Source organism: Melanotaenia boesemani, chromosome 4, assembly GCF_017639745.1.
Source record: "Melanotaenia boesemani isolate fMelBoe1 chromosome 4, fMelBoe1.pri, whole genome shotgun sequence".
Lineage (NCBI taxonomy): Eukaryota > Metazoa > Chordata > Actinopteri > Atheriniformes > Melanotaeniidae > Melanotaenia > Melanotaenia boesemani.
This window is the reverse complement of record NC_055685.1, coordinates 38,435,194-38,452,160: the sequence shown is the minus strand read 5'-3', so window position 1 is coordinate 38,452,160 and position 16,967 is coordinate 38,435,194. Positions and strand designations below refer to the sequence as shown.

Genomic DNA, 16,967 nt, shown 5'->3' with positions numbered 1-16,967 from the left:
AGCTGCTGGGTAAAGTGAAGGAAGCTAACCCTGAAGCTAGCTGCAGCTTCACCCATAAGTAATCGCCTTTCCTCAGCCTCCCAACATTGGTGTGGAGGCAGAAAGTTAACCAGCTGTTTCTGTCGGTAGGGCTGTGTAATACCACAAATTTTGGTTTGATCTGAAATCGAGTGAATCTAGACTCACTCCTGCTTTTTTACTTCACAATAATTTCATGATTTTGCCTTTACTCATCGATCATTATTTTTTATAATAAAACACAGTATGAAGATAAAAAAAAATAAAAATATAACATTTATAGAAAATAAAACATTTTATTAAACTGAATGGCACAATTAAAAAAACTTTATTTTTTCGTTTGTTAACTATTTAAAATAACATTACCAATGTAAAAAAAAAATTAAATAAAAATAAGTTTTTCCATTTTATTACACAGTTGTTGGCTCATTCACAATCTTTGGCTTCCCCCCCCCCCCCAAAGTCCTCTGTAGAAAAATATCGATCTCATCACGCTGGTATCGATCGATCCGCCGAAGTCTATCAGCTGGAGTTTTCATAGACAGTGGAGGCAACAGACCAGACCAGCATTACTAAATAAAGGGGTAAAGAAGGGCAGAAATAGATAAGGTTTTTAATTTTGGACTCTATAGCAACTGTGTTTTTTTTTTGTTTTTTTTTTAACCTCTTAAGCCCGACGGACCCACCGGTGGATCCAACAGGTGTAAACACAAGTTCATGTGTGTGAAAAAACGTTACCTGAGTGATGTAAGGATATTTTATTTCTAATGTGTCTCAAAGAAGAATACCTAATGCCACTAAATCAACTGTGCATTTAGTCAACAAAGTATTTGTTTAATAACAACTTAAAAATACGTATGCCACAAACAACCGTGAGTAACGAGTAACACCCGAAACAAAATGCAACGCGTGATCCATTCTCTCCACCCCAACATATTGGTATCAAATGAAACTAGAAAAGCTTAACTTTTATACGATACCAAGCATAAAAAGATATTCGCCAAGCACCTCACGTCAGTCTCAAAACAAACTCAAAGCTAACCTTCACATATCACAGCAGCCTTATCAGACAGCATGTTTATCACCAAAAACAGCACCGAACCCCAAAGCTATTCTCACAAACAGCGACATATTTTATTTCCTTACCTTTTTGTGTCCACACTGTTCTGTACTCACAGCGTAGTAATCCATAATGGTGAAACTGCGTCATGCGCTAACATGTCATATGCTCCCATTCACAGCCATTTTGTTGTCTTGTTGTGGGTCTTGGCAGTGTAAATAAAGTTTGGTCAAATTCTACATCTTACGAGCTTTCCAACGATATCTTACACTTGAACGACACTTTATCTGTCAGGTATAAATACTTGCGCGTAAACAAAGGAGCATCGTTGCCATTTTGCTGCAGTTACGCACGTGGGCGCACCGGAAAGAGCGAAAATCAAACAGCGTTCATTTCTTTGCTTCATTATAACTTTTTATCCATTTAAAATAAAGGATAAAAGCCATAAACATGTCCAAGAAATGAAGAAAAACCAAATACACCGTGTTGGAAGCTCTGGAGGAAATACAGACACAGCACAATTTGGCACAGTTTGGGTATCCAAGTGGCCAAATGGAAAGTCCACCTGGTTCTGTCCACACTAAAACCTGTATAAAAGCTATGAGCTTTGTTCTATTCTCATGAAACTTTGTACAGTTGTAGTCAAGGAGTTGCTGAATGAATGCAGTGGTATCTTTATGCACAGAATGATTTCTATCAGGATGTTTTCATCTGTGTAAATAAAAACTATTAGGAGAGGATCATTTTTTTTCATTTTTACCTATGGTTTATCACAATTTGCACAGACATATTAACATTCACAATGTTTCTGACACTGGATTTATATTCCATAGCGTCTTACCTATCCATTGAGACCAAGGTTATATTGACCTGAAAATTACAGTTATTGTGGATTTAATTTGGGTAGGTCTGTTCAGGCGAACTACACCTCCAAAAACCCCTCGGGCTTAAAGGGGTTAATCTGTGATTAATTTGTGTTAAGTCAAAAGGGCTTTACTTATTACCAAACAGGAAAGAAAACAAAACTATTTACCAGCCAGAAAACAAAAGGGAACACAAACCCAAACAGTTTTAACACAGTTGGAAAACATTACTCTTATTAAACTAAAGGTTAAAGCACCCGGTCACCAAACCAATGTGGTGGAAATCAGTAGTTAAACACTAACACAGGGTCTGCTGGGTCTCCAGGTCACCTCTTTCCAGACCGGAAACCTCATCAGGTTCTGAAGAATGTAGACAATTCTTCTCCTGAAAACAAAGAAAAAACACAGGAATTTAGTTTCAGGAACAGGCTGATGGACACCAGGAATCCAGGACGTCTCTGTTCCTGCTGCTCTCATCCAACCTGCTTTAACGCTGCAGCCGGGACGACACACATCGTTTAAACTAGACTCAGAGCCAAATTATAAAACTTCAGGGTTCTGTTTCTTTAACTTGGATGATTCTTCTGCATGTTCTACTTCTGTCATTTCCCTGTCAACTATCTGTTGCCATGGAAACCTGGCCATTAAGGAAAGAACTCTGGGAAAACTGTGTGTGCAGCTTCCAAAGTAGCTGGGGAGAAATTCAGTAGTCTGGACAACATGTTTAACATCCAGGTGCTTAAGAAACACATCCTCTGAACCAGGAAGAAAACGACTTCCTCCTGGTCTCAGCCTCTCTGTCCCCCCAGCTACTAAAACCTGATCCAGGTTTTCCTTTGAGTCTCTCTCCATCCGGGCTGTAAACGCTACGGAGAGGAGGAGCTAACAACCCTGTGCTGCTGCTACTTTGCTCCTCTACCTATTTATTTATTTACTCTGCTATGCACTTTGTTCTTAGAGGATTTTAGTTCCCGATTGTCTCTTTTTTATAAAAGTGTAATTGAATCGGTTTTATCCTTTTGTATTATTGCTTGGTTCGGGAGCCTTAGTCTGGATAATAAAAATCGCTTGGGCAGTTTAGTGAAACAGGTAAATATTGCTGTGTGTCAGGATAAAATGAAAGATAACTTCATGTCTTGGAGTGATGTGCTCCAGGGGAAGCATGAACAGAGACAATAACTGAACCTTTTCCCTGTCCACCCATACCCACCCACAGTCTGAATAAAGGACAGATTCTCTGGAGGATCGGTTACTTGTTCCAAATAGAAATTCTCCCAGAGTCATTAAACACAACTGTATTTTCACTGCTGCGATGGGCTGCGACCCGTCGGCCCGTCCATCCAGTTTTATTTATAAATCACTAATTCACCACCTCATTGGCTGAACGGCACTATGACTACGTTCACACTGCAGGCTGAAGTGACCCAAATCAAGTTTTTTGCCCCTATGCGACCTGTGTCTGATCTTTTCAAAGCAGTCTGAACAACACAGATCCGATTTCTTCAAATGTGACTCAGGCCTCTTGGATTTGTGGTCCTACATCCGATTCAGATCTTTTGCCATGCGACTTCAGTCTGAATGGCCAGGTCGCATTAATCCGACCTACACGTCGTACACGACGTTGTTTTTAAACTCTTATCTGTGGAGGCTCACATCACTCTCCACCACTCCTGGCTGCGACTCCGTACCCACAAGTTTCTCTGTACAGACGTTGCTGCAAACTTTAAAACTGCGACATACGCTCCGCTGTTACCGTCCATGTTTACTTCCACAAACACGAAGACGCCACACACACGCTCGCTGTCACATCCTCGTGTCTTCCACGCATGCGGGACACTTTTGGTGCACATAAGGTTCACACAGGAGATCACATTTTATTTTTTATTTTATTTATTTAACCTTTATTTAACCAGGTAAAAAAAAATGTTTGAGAACCAGTTCTCATTTACAAACATGACCTGGCCAAGAGGCCCCAGCAGGAATAAATAACGTACATACATATAAACAGACAACTGTGCATACACAGGACCACAATGCAACAATACAATACAAATTAAAAAAACGCAGAGTGAGTACAAATATATAAAAATGAAAAGGGGAAAGGGAGTAGAACACAGTATATAAGACTGATTTATGTGAGAGAAAAAGTAGTGGAGAAATGATTGTATACAAGGGAGAGTCAGCATCGTCAGCAGGAACAAGTATCTACAATAATCTGTTGAAGTCTCTGTCTAAACAGAGAAACAGATATCAGAGCTGGAAGTTTGAGAGTGTTCTGCAGTGTATTCCAGTCATATGCAGCCGCAAAGTGGAAGGCGTTACGGCCGAAAACAGTGGCGGTTTTGGGAATGATGAGCTTAATAAATTCGGTTGACCTGGTGTGATAAGTGCTGCGAGCGAGGTGGAGAAGAGATGAGAGATAGAAAGGTGTCTTGTGTAAGATTGACTTGTAAATAAAAAGAAACCAATAATGGAGTCACCGAGTGTGAAGGGAGGGCCAGCCCACCAATTTATAGAGATCACAGTGGTGGGTGTGGAAAGGGGCGTTTGTGGCAAAGCGTATGGCTGAGTGGTAGAGAGTGTCTAGTTTTTTAAGGGCTGAGCTTGGTGCCATTTTATAAATGATGTCGCCATAGTCAAAAATTGGGAGTAAGGTCAATTTGACTAAAGTGCATTTGGTTGCGTGAGTGAAAGAGGCTTTATTACGGAAAAGAAACGCTAGTCTGGCTTTTATTTTGGCTTGGAGATTATTTATGTGGGTGACGAATGACAGAGATGAATCCAGCCAGATGCCCAGGTACTTATAGGAGTTGACATAATCCAAAGCCGTGCCGTCTAGGCAGGTGAGTATTGGTAGGGTGTCAGCGCCAGTTTTCCAACTAAAAAGGATGCACTTTGTTCTATTCTATTCTATTCTACAGTCATTTAGCAGACGCTTTTATCCAAAGCGACTTACATTTGAGAGCAAGAACAACACAAGCATAATTTCAAACAAGATGGGACGTCATAATTAAGTGTCAGACCACGTTTGAGTCCAGTTGGACCCAGGTGCCGTCATGTAGTGCTAGTGCAGTGAATTAATATATATATTTTTTTTTGTAGTCATTTTAAGTAAATACAGGATCACGATTCATTCATCAAACAATATCAACGTGGTCATAAGTGCATGATTTCATCACGTAATATCAACTTGGGCATAAGTGCATGATTTCATCACACAATATCATCTTGGGCATAAGTGCACTCAGCTTCTTCAGTACTTGGTTGAGCCAAAAAGCTGGACAAATCTTTCTAGCTTATTTAGTTAAGCTAAATGTGGAAATGCTCCTTAAACAACTGAGTCTTTAGCTTGGTCTTAAAAGTGGATACGGACTCTGCGGATCGGACAGAGTTTGGTAGATCGTTCCACCACCGGGGAACAACAGAGGAGAAGAGTCTAGCTACTGACGTTGTGGTGGGAGCACTAGGCGTCTTTCGCTGGCAGAGCGTAACTGTCGAGAGGGAGTGGAGCTCTGGATTAAGGAGTAAAGGTAGACCGGAGCCGCTTGGGTTATTGTTTTGTAAGCCAGAAGCAGAGCTTTGAATTTGATGCGTGCTGCAACTGGAAGCCAGTGAAGAGCAATTAGCAGTGGAGTGACATGAGCTCTTTTAGGCTGGTTGAAGACCAGACGTGCTGCTGCATTCTGGATCATCTGTAAAGGTTTAACTGAGCATGCAGGCAGGCCAGCCAGTAAGGAGTTGCAGTAGTCAATGCGTGAAATGACCAGAGCCTGGACCAGGAGCTGGGTCGTGTGTTCAGTCAGGTATGGTCTGATCCTCCTGATGTTGTAGAGAGCAAATCGGCAAGACCGGGAAACCGAGGCAACATGGTCCTTAAAGGTCAGCTGGTTGTCTACCATGACACCAAGATTCCTGGTAGAAGATGTAGGCACAAGTGTGATTGAGTCAAGCTGCACACTTATCTGTGGCGGTAAAGAAGGACTGGCTGGAAAGACAATAAACTCAGTCTTGGACAGATTTAGCTGAAGGTGGCGATCCTTCATCCATGCGGAGATATCAGCAAGGCATGCTGATATTCGCATTGAGACGGTTGTGTCATCAGGTGGGAAAGAAAGGAAAAGCTGAGTGTCATCTGCATAGCAGTGGTAGGAGAAACCATGAGAGCTAATGACTGCACCGAGTGAGGAGGTGTATAGTGAAAAGAGAAGAGGGCCGAGCACCGAGCCCTGAGGCACCCCTGTTGTCAGCCCATGTGATCTGGATACGCCCCCTCGCCAAGATACTTTGAAGGATCTCCCTGTGAGGTAAGACGTAAACCACGAGAGGACTGATCCTTTGTTTTACTGGAGTTGAGGCGAAGGTGAAGGTTGTGGAAGGACTGCTCTACTGAAGTGAGGCTGAGTTGATGAACAGCTGCAGCAGCTTGTGGGGAGGGGCCGACTGAGTACAGAATGGTGTCATCGGCGTACAGGTGGATCCGAGAGCTGCCAGCAGCTTTATCTATGTCATTGATGTAAATGGAGAAAAGGGTGGGGCCCAAAATAGACCCTTGAGGCACACCTTTCGAAATAATGAGTGGTTCTGACATGATATTTTCTGCTTTCACTAACTGGGCACGGTCAGAAAGGAAGCTGGAGAACCAGTCACAGCAGGAGATGGACAGACCAATACTGGAGAGCCTTTGTAGAAGGATCTTATGGTCAACTGAATCAAATGCCTTGGCATGGTCAATAAAGGTGGCTAAGCAGACCTGCTTGGAGTCTAGTGCTGTGATGACATCATCCAGGACCTTCGCGGTGGCTGTTATACATCCATGGCCAGGCCGAAAGCCAGACTGCAGGTCAGATAGAATGTGGTTTGAGTCAAGGAAGCAGTTTAGTTGTTTGAGCACTAGCTTCTCCAAGACCTTGGCTAAACACGGAAGTATGGAGATAAGTCGGTAGCAGTTTGGATCCGTGCCGCAGCCACCTTTGAAGAGTGGAGAAACCATGGCTGATTTCCAGTCGGAGGGGAGGATGGAGTACTGTAAGGACCTATTAAACAGACTTGAGACAGGTGCTGCAATAATGTGAGCAGCTGCTTTCAAGAACCTGGGATGAAGACCATCAAGGCCAGCAGATTTGTTTGGATCCAGCTTAGTGAGCTCATCCTGCACTTCTAAGATGGAGAAAGGTGAGAAGGAAAAAGGTGTGTTGTTCAATGGAGAAGGCTGAGAATCTAATGAGGCTGAGTCGACCTCACTTGCTGAAGCCAAATCTGGACCTGAGACAGGGGAAACTTGGGTCGCATTGACGAAGTGATGGTTGAGAAGTGAGGCCATGCGAGCCTTATCAGTAATAACAATGTCATTGAATATCATAGAGATTGGTAGCTGAGGGGAGGCAAGCTTATTCTCCATGATCTTGACAGTTTTCCAGAACTTCCTCGCATCAGAGCCACAGGTGGAAAATTTCTCCTTAAAATGGGAGATTTTAGCATTCCTGATGGCCTGTGTTGTTTTGTTCCTGAGTTGCTGAAAGGCAAGCCAGTCCGCCGGGGATTGTGTGGAGCGGGCTTTCCGCCAAAGGGTGTTCTTATGATGGATAAGTTCGGCCAGATCATTGGAAAACCAGGGGCTATAACGATTCTTAATTCTGCATTTTCTCAAAGGAGCATGTTTATTGACAATTAGACTGAGTGTATTTTTGAAAAAACACCATGCCTCATCCAGGGAGGGAGCAGAGCCAACTCTATCGCAGGTCACCGCCTCAACATCCTGAAGAAAGGCTTGCATGTTAAGATTCTTGAGAGAGCGCTTGGTTACAATGACTGGGGGTCTTTTGACTGAACAGCCAATGCGTACACAAGCAATAGCACAGTGATCGCTTATTTGGCTGAAAACACCAGACTGATAGTTAGATGGGGTGTTGGTGAGAATGAGGTCAATCAGCGTGGAAGATGAGGGAGATTTTAGATTTGGTCTGGTGGGCTCAGATATGAATTGAGTAAGATTTAGAGCATCAAATTGCTGCAAAACTATGTCAGGAGGGTTAACCATATCCCAGTTTAGATCACCCAAAACATACAACATACAAGTCGCATTTAACTGGAAACGGACTCTCAAAAAAATGGATTTGAGAAAAGTATCCAAATTGAGCATTATGCCCTGCAGTGTGAACGTAGCCTCAGTCTGACTGCAGAGCTGAACAGAAACCTGGGCTGTTCTCCTATCAATGATCAATAATACAAGAAAGTCTGAGAAAAACAGGCAAAAAAGATTATACACAGAATATTCTACAATCTGTCCACACATTCATGTATTTGATGATAAAATAAATCTGTTACCTGCTTTGTGTTTGTCTGATTGTTCCTTTGTTGCCCCAGAAATTTCCTCTTTATCATCCAGGAGGCCAGTATGACAATCAGCACAGATACGATGGAAACTACTATAACCCAGTCTGTCAAAGAAAACATAACAATTAATGTTATTAAGAGGAGCTGTGTTTAACCTATAAAACTTCTATTTGTAAAGTAACATCAGAGTGGATCTTACGATGTCCCGAGTTGGTCCCTTCCAGACTTCCAGCTTTGTTTTCTTCTCTGCAGGATGTCTCAGCGTCGACTGGAAGAGTTTTACTTTCTGCAGGGTTTGCAGCAACACATCTATAAGAGGAGCTGAAGTCCTGTTCCTGCACAGTGAGAAGCAGAGAGAGACCAGAGCTGCTCTGGTTCAGGATCTGCTCGTCTTTGTACCACGACAGCTCCGTCTTTTCCTCCACCCGACACTCCAACAAGCATCCGTCAGAGCTGTTCAGTCTCCTCACTGCAGGAGGTGGAGCAGCGTCTGCAGGAGAAAATGGATGGAGGGAAATAAAACAGTTAGGCTGACTGAGTCAGGACCAGGCTACTCTGACCCTCTTTTCTCCAGGATAAAGTTATTTCTCCTCATACGCTGCATCTTGTTCTGTGTATGGGGAGTCAGGTATTTTGTGATGAGAACATTCAGGTGTGAGCTGGATGCCATCAGGGCTGCCTTCTGCTGCTGCTGATGGTCACAACCTCTATGGACAGAAGTTCTGGTGCAGCAGAAGAGAAAATTTGTCCACAACCAGACCGGGAGGGAGGGAGATAGAGATAGATAGATAGATAGATAGATAGATGGATGGATGGATAATATTTAATGACAGGCTTGATAATATCTATTACTTTTAGGGCTGTCAAAAATAACTCGTTATCAGCGTTAATTAATTTATGTAATGAATTGCGTTAAAATTTTTAACAGAATTAACATGTGAGGCTTAACAAGCCCCATACATCCGTCATTTCTCTGTTATGACGTCGGGACGTGGAGCGGCACGACGTAAAAGATCAGCCGGCTGGTTCTTATCCTGCATGTTGTGCCAACGTGTCTGTTCTAGAGGATCTCTGGTCGTCTCCGCGTTTGTCCAAATTAGACTTTTTTTAGGTCTAGATTTTATGAAATATTGAACTGATTATTAGAACTAAAGTGATCATCTGATGTAAAAAGTGATTCAGTGAGTTTGGGTGAAGCTGCTGTAGGACTTTTATCATGGCTGCACAAACACACTTCAATGATAAAAAGAAAAAGCTGTTTTTATCCAGATCATCAGTTTTATCAGAGTTTCTTCATCAATGTCGGCTGTTTAACTTCAGTCATCACATCTGCTGCTTTTATATTTTTATTGTTATAATTAATGAAAAAAAAAGTTTTAATTCAGAATTATGATCTAGAACATTGTAGAGATGATTTAGAACAGCATGTGGAAGTACATTACATGCTGCATTTACTGACCATTGGACATCTGACGTTTACCCAAGAGAAGGTCAGTTAACACTAAATAATTGAAAACATTGGCTCTTTCTGTTCATACAATACAGTAAAAACGGTCAAATTTTAGGCATAGTCGCAAATGGTGAGTAATCATGATTAATTCATTTGAAAGCTGTGATCAATCTGATTAAAAATTTTAAGTGTTTGACAGCCCGAATTATTTTATCTCCTTTTCTTCTTCTCTTTTTACATCAGCTGCAGCTTCAGGCTGCAGCAGAAACTGATAAAAAATATGTTTTAAACTAAAAATATTTAATTTTTTACCCCGACAACATTCTGTGATGAGCATCTGTGAACATCTGTGTTATCCCAAAATACTGTTTGTGATTTCTGAGAAGCATCTGCTGAAATTTAATATGGAGTTAAGATTCTGGTAGAAGGACAACCATCATCAGACTAACCGTACACCGTGACACGATAATCATGGAAACCATTCCCATCTTTACAGTCTACGGTATAATTTCCTGAGTCGTTCTTCTGCAGGTTGTCGATGGTGAAGAATCCAGTTTTATCGTCCCAGGATATTTTGTCTGTGTAGATTTTCTCTAGTATCTCAAATATTCTGTTTTTCACAGAAGCAATATTTGCTGAGTTATATATTAGAAATCCTTTATTTTTCACAGGGTGGGGCAGAGTGATGTTTCCTCCAACGACACCCGTCATCTTCTTCTCTCCTTCAGCAGCAGATAAAATCATCCCTGAAAAACATCCAGGAAACAACAGTGAGCTCCAGCTGTCTCTTTATTTCATCCTGGGACTAAATGAAAAGCTGCTTCTAAAGGAATCTAAGACTGACAGCCACTAACCAGTGTTGTTTTTGGCAGCATCTCAGTTTTAGTCTCATTTTTAGTCTTCAGGACGAAAATGTTTATTAGTTTTAGTCACATTTTAGTCGTTTTTAAGTTTAATAGTTTTAGTCAATTAAAAAAAAGTATTAGTTTTTAACAAATTAATTTAGGTCAATTTTAAGTATTAAAAAGTGGAATCAGGGTTGACAGGTTATAACAAGTAATCCATAAAACAAGTTAACCTTTTACATAACAACCAGATCCTTTACCAGACTTAAAGCTTTAGCCGAGACTTTCCCATCAACATGGAAGCGATGCTGCCGTGTTACTTAACTGCTGCTGGACAAAAACCTTTTATTTCTATATTTCAGCTTATTTCATGAATCGATGCCCTACTGCAGGGCTACTCAATTCGGTCCTACGAGGGCCGCAATCCAGCAGGTTTTCCATGTATCCCTGCACCAACACACCTGAGTCAAATTAATGAGTCATTGTGTAGAACCTGATTGGCTGTTAGAGCCACCTAATTTGACTCAGGTGTGTTGATGCAGGGATACATGGAAAACCTGCTGGATTGTGGCTCTTGAGGACCGACGTTGGCCACCCCTGATCTACTCTGTGTTTACCTGACTGAATCGAGGCTGTGGAACTGAAGGGATTTGGGGCACATTTGCTCCAAGGAACACAAGCATCTATTAATTAATTTATTTCATAAATAAATTGTTACAGCAAAGCCCCCCAACAATATATTTTGTTGTTATATAATTGTGTTCCTCTTGTAATACATTTTTATTTTTCAAATACTGTATTCCCATCCCCTTAAAGGTCCCATATTATGCAAAATTCACTTTTTAATGGTTTTGGAACAGTCATACTGGTCCCCCCGCATGTGTAGGAGACCCGTAAGTGTGAAACTCTTTCAGGCGCTCTCTCTCCCCCCTGCTCCACCTCTAGGGAAGTAAGCGCTGAAATGAGCTTGTTTGAAAGCGTGTACGTTATGACGTCATAAGGGACAATAACCACTCCCCACAGAGCGATGGACCCGTCTACCGGCTCTCAAAGCCCGCCCTCTAAAAATCACCTAGCGCCCAGTGTTTTTCCCTCTTCGGCAACCCTCGTTAGCGGACATGGCTAAGCGACAGAAGCACTGTTCTGTTTGTGGCTGCATAAATGAACACGAAAACGTTTTTTTACTTCCATCCACTGAACCCACGAGGACTGAGTGGATTAATTTTATTTTTGGAGGAAATGTACCCGGAAAACTTCCAAAGGTTTTGCATGTCTGTGGCCAGCATTTCAAAGAGGACTGTTTCCACAACATGGGGGCATGGAAAGCAGGCTTCGCCAACCGTTTGAAGCTGAAGCCAGGTTCAATACCAACTGTCCGTGACACAGCTGGAGAGGTAAGAGCTGGCAGTTATTTTATCGTTTCGGCCTTATTAGTCTGATAGCTTGAAAATATATTAACCTGTCAATCACCTCATGACGGGCGATGCGATGGGCGGAGCCAACAGCTGAGCTGCTCCACCAGGGTTCCGCCCACCATAAACGGCACATTTCTGAAGCTGCTAAAAAGAGGGAGGTGAAGAGAAGCCGCTGCACTCAAACTGAGGGTCGATTTGTCCATACCATGGCGGAAATATTTCATTTAGATATTAATGAATGGTCTCAGATTGGGAATAAAGTGTATAATATGGGACCTTTAAGACATAGCACTGACGATCATGCATGACTTCCCTACCTCACCACCAGAGGGAGCAGCCCAGGACGGGAACCTGTCAGGGCCAGTTGTTGCATGAAACGCACGCAGACAGTTTAGCTGTGTTTCAAGCAGGTTATTTGTGGTGCTGCTTTAGTTGCTGGCTGTATGGCCAGCGAGCTCATGGATAATGTACTTGGGGACAGTTGTAACATGTGTTCATGGGGAAGGTTGTAACAGTTTAGAAAATGTGATTTGAATGACAGCATTTTGTTTTAGGGAGCATTTGCACAGGACCGTCGGGGGACTTTGTTCAAGGGTGGGGTGGTGGTGGTACTTTGAGCTGCGCTTTGTCTGATCCCTCCCCTAAACACCTGTTTGCCATGGGTGACACTACCAGGGGCATAAAGCCCCCAACAACATAGCTCCTAGGATCGTCTGGACGTGAAAACTCCTCCACCACGATAAGGTGGCGGCTCAGGGAGGAACATCTTCTATATTTGTTATTACTGTATTAAGACATAGACACAGAAAATACACATATGTTGTGCCTGTTTTGTCCCTTTCTCTCTTTCTTTTCCTCTCTTCCTTCGATAATGTCTTCTTGCATTTCTTTGCTGAAGTATAAACGGTTGGTGTGTTTATATCTGTTTGCTAGCATTTTTTGCTTTTCTTAGACTTCTTTTCATGTAAATGGTAATGGTCCGTATTTATATAGCGCTTTACTGTACCTGGGATGATACCCACAGCGCTTTACATCATACACACATTCACACACTGATGGCGGAAGCTGCCATGCAAGGCGCTCAACCACGATCCATCAGGAGCAATTAGGGGTTCGGTGTCTTGCCCAAGGACACCTCGACATGAACTCGACTTGGCCAAGGATCGAAACGGCAACCCTCAGGTTACAAGACGACCGCTCCACCTTGCTGAGCCACGCCGCCCCTTATGAAATATATATATAAATATAAAATAATTTATATTGCACCGTCTTGTTGTGATGCATGTTCACCTTATTCTGTCTGCTTTCTGCACTTTATTCTGTAACAAGAGCTGCTGTAACAAGTGAATTTCTCCACTGTGAGATTAATAAAGTCTAATCTAATCTAATCTAATGTGAAGAGAACCATAAGACCAGACTCCATGCCTGTCTGCCACCAGTGTGAAGAGGACAAGCTCCACCATCAACACCTGGAAGGCAGCAGGTCCAGACAGCATCCCTGGCCGTGTGCTGAAGGACTGCGCAGAAGAGCTTAAGGAGGTCTTCATGGACATCTTTAATACTTTTCTGAGGCAAGCTGTTGTTCCATCATGTTTCAAAGCTGCCACCATCATACCTGTGCCAAAGAAATCATCCCCATGATCCCCCCGCTGGACCCTTTCCAGTTTGCATACAGAGCTAAACAGTCTACAGAGGATGCAATCTGCTCTGACCTCCATGCAGCCCTCACCCACCTGGACAACAAAGACTCCCGTGTGAGAATGCTGTTCATAGACTTCAGTTCAGCATTCAACACCATAATACCACAACACCTCATCTGCAACCTGGACAAACTGGGCCTCAGCGCCTCTGCAACTGGCTGCTGGACTTCCTCAGTCAGAAATCACAAGACACTGGTCCTCTGCAGAAGCAGAGTCCTGGAAAAGGGCACAGGTTTTTGGATTTTTCCCAAAAACTTCATAATCACAATTTCAAGACCACTGACAACATTTTAAATATAGCAGTGGAGTGGGTCTTTAAATCTTTACACTTTATTATCACTGTGTTAATGTTTGCCTTTTTTTTTAACTGATAATTTTTGAATAATAGTTTGAGTTGATTAGGAGAACATCGCTTTGGAAGTTTGCTTTCTTGCTGTTTAGACATTTTCAGTTGCATTTGTTTCTATTGGCAGTTTTATCAATTTGCAATAATCTCAGTTTTTCTTTTTCTCAGATATTTGTTATTTATTTATTTTTAATGGTTACTTCAGTGTTCAGTCTTGAAATGTCTTGTCCTGTCTTCACGGCGGGAGAGTGGGAAACTTAATCTCGATTCCTTTGTATGTCGTGTACGTGTGAAGAAATTGACAATAAAGTTGACCTTAACTTAAAAGTTGTAGTTTTCCTGATGAAACATCTGTAAAACCACAGAAACCAAATTTAACTGCTGACACGTGAAAGAAAACCAGGTTTCTAATTGTACAAACCCACAAAAGTTGTGAAAGAGCTGAATGGTTTCTAAAAATCAGACCACAGGAAATGAGTCAACAATAGAAAATGAGGTTAATTCTCTATATCAGCTGCTCTCCTCTGATTCTCTGATCTCTGAGCTGCTTTTCACGTCACAATCAGTCGTTTGAAAGTTTACAAAGAAAGAAAAGGAAATATATTCACAGGAAGCAGCTAAGGTTGAAATCCTGAACGTTGTGATGCAGAGAGCTGATTTCCTCATTTTGTGGTTACTAAGCTGTCATTCTGATCATAAAAACGATAAAGAATCTTTTCATAGATGTGAAACAACCACTGCAGCCTCAGGATGATATAAACTGCTTCACAGATAAAATGTGGTGAATTCTCTGCTCGACATCAAGCAGCAGACACACACTGATCATGACTGCTGAACAATAAGTAAAATGTATTTATAAAAACCACAAAATAAAATATAACAAGTCACAATAAAACAGAAATGAAGAAGAATCAGAAGCATGTCTGAATAAACCGTCTTCATCTGCTTTTTAATGTGACGTCTGCACAGCGTAAAGACGGTAGACGGTTCCACCACCTCGGCCTGAAAAGCCCGATCACCACCAGCAACCTACGACCTGATGACCTAAGAGCTCAGGAAGGTGTTTCAGCAGGTCACAGACATACTGGGGAGCTTCACCATGTATGGCTCTGATAGGAGAAAACCAGGCTTTTAAAATGGACTAAAATTCAGCAGCAACCTACACAGAGAAGCTAAACCAGGAGGGATGTGTGACCTTCTGCTGGAAGAGGTTAAAAGTCTTTCTGCAGCATTCTGCTCGTTTAAAGGCAAATTAAAACTGATTTATTAAATCAAGTAAACAGACCGTTACAATAATCTAAATAAGAAGAAATACCAGCATGGATGATCACCTCCAGTTCAACTATAAACACTTGCAGTCTGAGTTTTTAAAACATTTCTTAAATGATGAAATAAATTCCGAATATGTTGCCTAAATAAGGAGCCAGTCTGCTGCCAGCATTTGCTCACCTTCCATGAAAATAGCCAAATACAACCGTTCACCCAGGTCATTTTCCAGGTTTAACAGATGTGTACGAGCTGTTCCCTCCTCTGTGGCGTTCCCAGCACTACCTCATCACAGTGAGAATGACTTTTCTTATACCATGAACCCCTTCTACTAGGCTAAATGTCCAAAAGAAAACAAATATAAAAAAAAACACATCTCTTTGCAAAGGTATAATTCATACAGAAATAAACCTATATACCAACTTTTATTTCCCCTACTTATTATTAGCAACTCAAAACACCTTGAAACCCAAGTCACACGATCCAGGAAAAAGAGGAAGGCGGTAAAATCCTTCCGCTCGGCTGCCTGGATGCAGCCGGTTTACCACACACCGCACAACTGGTGAGTGTGTGTGTGAAATGTATGAAAGGTGAGAGCCACCAACGTGCACCCTTGGCTGTGCTACTCATACAGAAACGGGTAATAAAAATAAATGAGGAAAAATTATGATTTCTAGCAACGGAGAGAGAATAAATAATGTGTGCTGGTACTAGAGTATCCCTCAGAGAGCTATGTGTGTAAATGTGTGTGTGTGTAGACAGGGTTATTTTTAATAATAAACCATAAGGTGACTCTACGCTCAGCATCAAACAGCAAAGTCATCAGAGCAGCTTTCAATGTCAGTCTCCATCTTTCATTCCTGTTTTCAGACTTTCTTTCAGCTCTGATTTACAAAAAAGCTTCTAAAATATTTCTACAGACTTCAAACTGTCAGATTGGGATTTTTTCTGCAGCTGATCAGATCAGTTCTGACCTTCTGTTTCACCTCAATGACGCTCCTCTCTGTTAAGAAAGTAACAGGCAGACAACATGTTTGTAAGTCAGAACTCACCTAGAACAGAAACCCAGATCCAGCCGTCCATTAGAGCAAACATGGAGCAAACATGGAGCTTTACAGCAGCTACAGAAGGGAAAGAAGTGAGAGGAGCTCCGCTCTGTTCGGCTGTCCAGCTGTAAACTAGTGAAACATTCTTCAACCTGCCGTCTTTTACTCTCCCTCCTTCCGATCTGCTCGCCCCCTCATGAAACCTGATCTGCAGAAACTTCCTCTTTCATATTAAGAATATGTCCCTTCAGCCTGCAATCCACATATTAGTAACACGTCAAAAACACAGAGAAAAAAAAAGCTGTTATCAGGAAGATCATCCTGGACAACGTTGTTCAGCAACGCTGGATCTGGAAAAGGAAACCTGGAAACCTGGAATGTGGTCCGACCAGTTAGGATTCCAGATCTTAGCAAATCCAAAAGCCTGGTTCTGTGATGATCTGGGTCCAGATCGGGGTTCTGTGACAGTCTGGATCTGATCAGGATTCTGTGACGGTCTGGATCAGGGTTCTGTTGGTCTCTTTTTCATTGATTATTTTTAATGTTTGGGGACGGGGGGGGGGGGGGGGGGGGGGGGTGTTAAGGTGAATAAGCGAATGTTTGAGTAGTTCTTTGTAGAGGAGTG

The 16,967-nt window shown here is 42.1% G+C and overlaps 1 protein-coding gene across 2 annotated transcripts; it reads right to left on the bottom strand.

The window, feature by feature from the left end:
- Positions 1 to 1,961: 1,961 nt before the first annotated feature.
- Positions 1,962 to 16,461, bottom strand: LOC121638506 (CD48 antigen-like). 2 transcript variants are annotated; one of them, XM_041983349.1, is made up of 5 exons: positions 16,349 to 16,461; positions 10,174 to 10,470; positions 8,474 to 8,764; positions 8,266 to 8,378; positions 1,962 to 2,326 (listed from the first exon to the last, which is right to left on the bottom strand). In XM_041983349.1, exons 1-5 carry the CDS (start codon positions 16,389 to 16,391, stop codon positions 2,240 to 2,242), a joined length of 831 nt encoding a protein of 276 aa, XP_041839283.1. In that variant the 5' UTR covers positions 16,392 to 16,461; the 3' UTR covers positions 1,962 to 2,239. The 2 variants fall into 2 exon arrangements, with proteins under 2 accessions (XP_041839283.1, XP_041839284.1); XM_041983350.1 differs by lacking the exon at positions 16,349 to 16,461 and adding an exon at positions 12,302 to 12,317.
- Positions 16,462 to 16,967: the final 506 nt, after the last annotated feature.

Coding starts and splice junctions, on each gene's coding strand:
- LOC121638506 (XM_041983349.1), bottom strand. CDS start 16,391: ATGTTTGCTCTAATGGACGGCTGGATCTGGGTTTCTGTTCTAG. Junction 10,471..16,348: donor GATCTGGGTTTCTGTTCTAG/GTGAGTTCTGAC, acceptor GATGTTTTTCAG/GGATGATTTTATCTGCTGCT. Junction 2,327..8,265: donor ATCAGACAAACACAAAGCAG/GTAACAGATTTA, acceptor CTTTGTTTTCAG/GAGAAGAATTGTCTACATTC.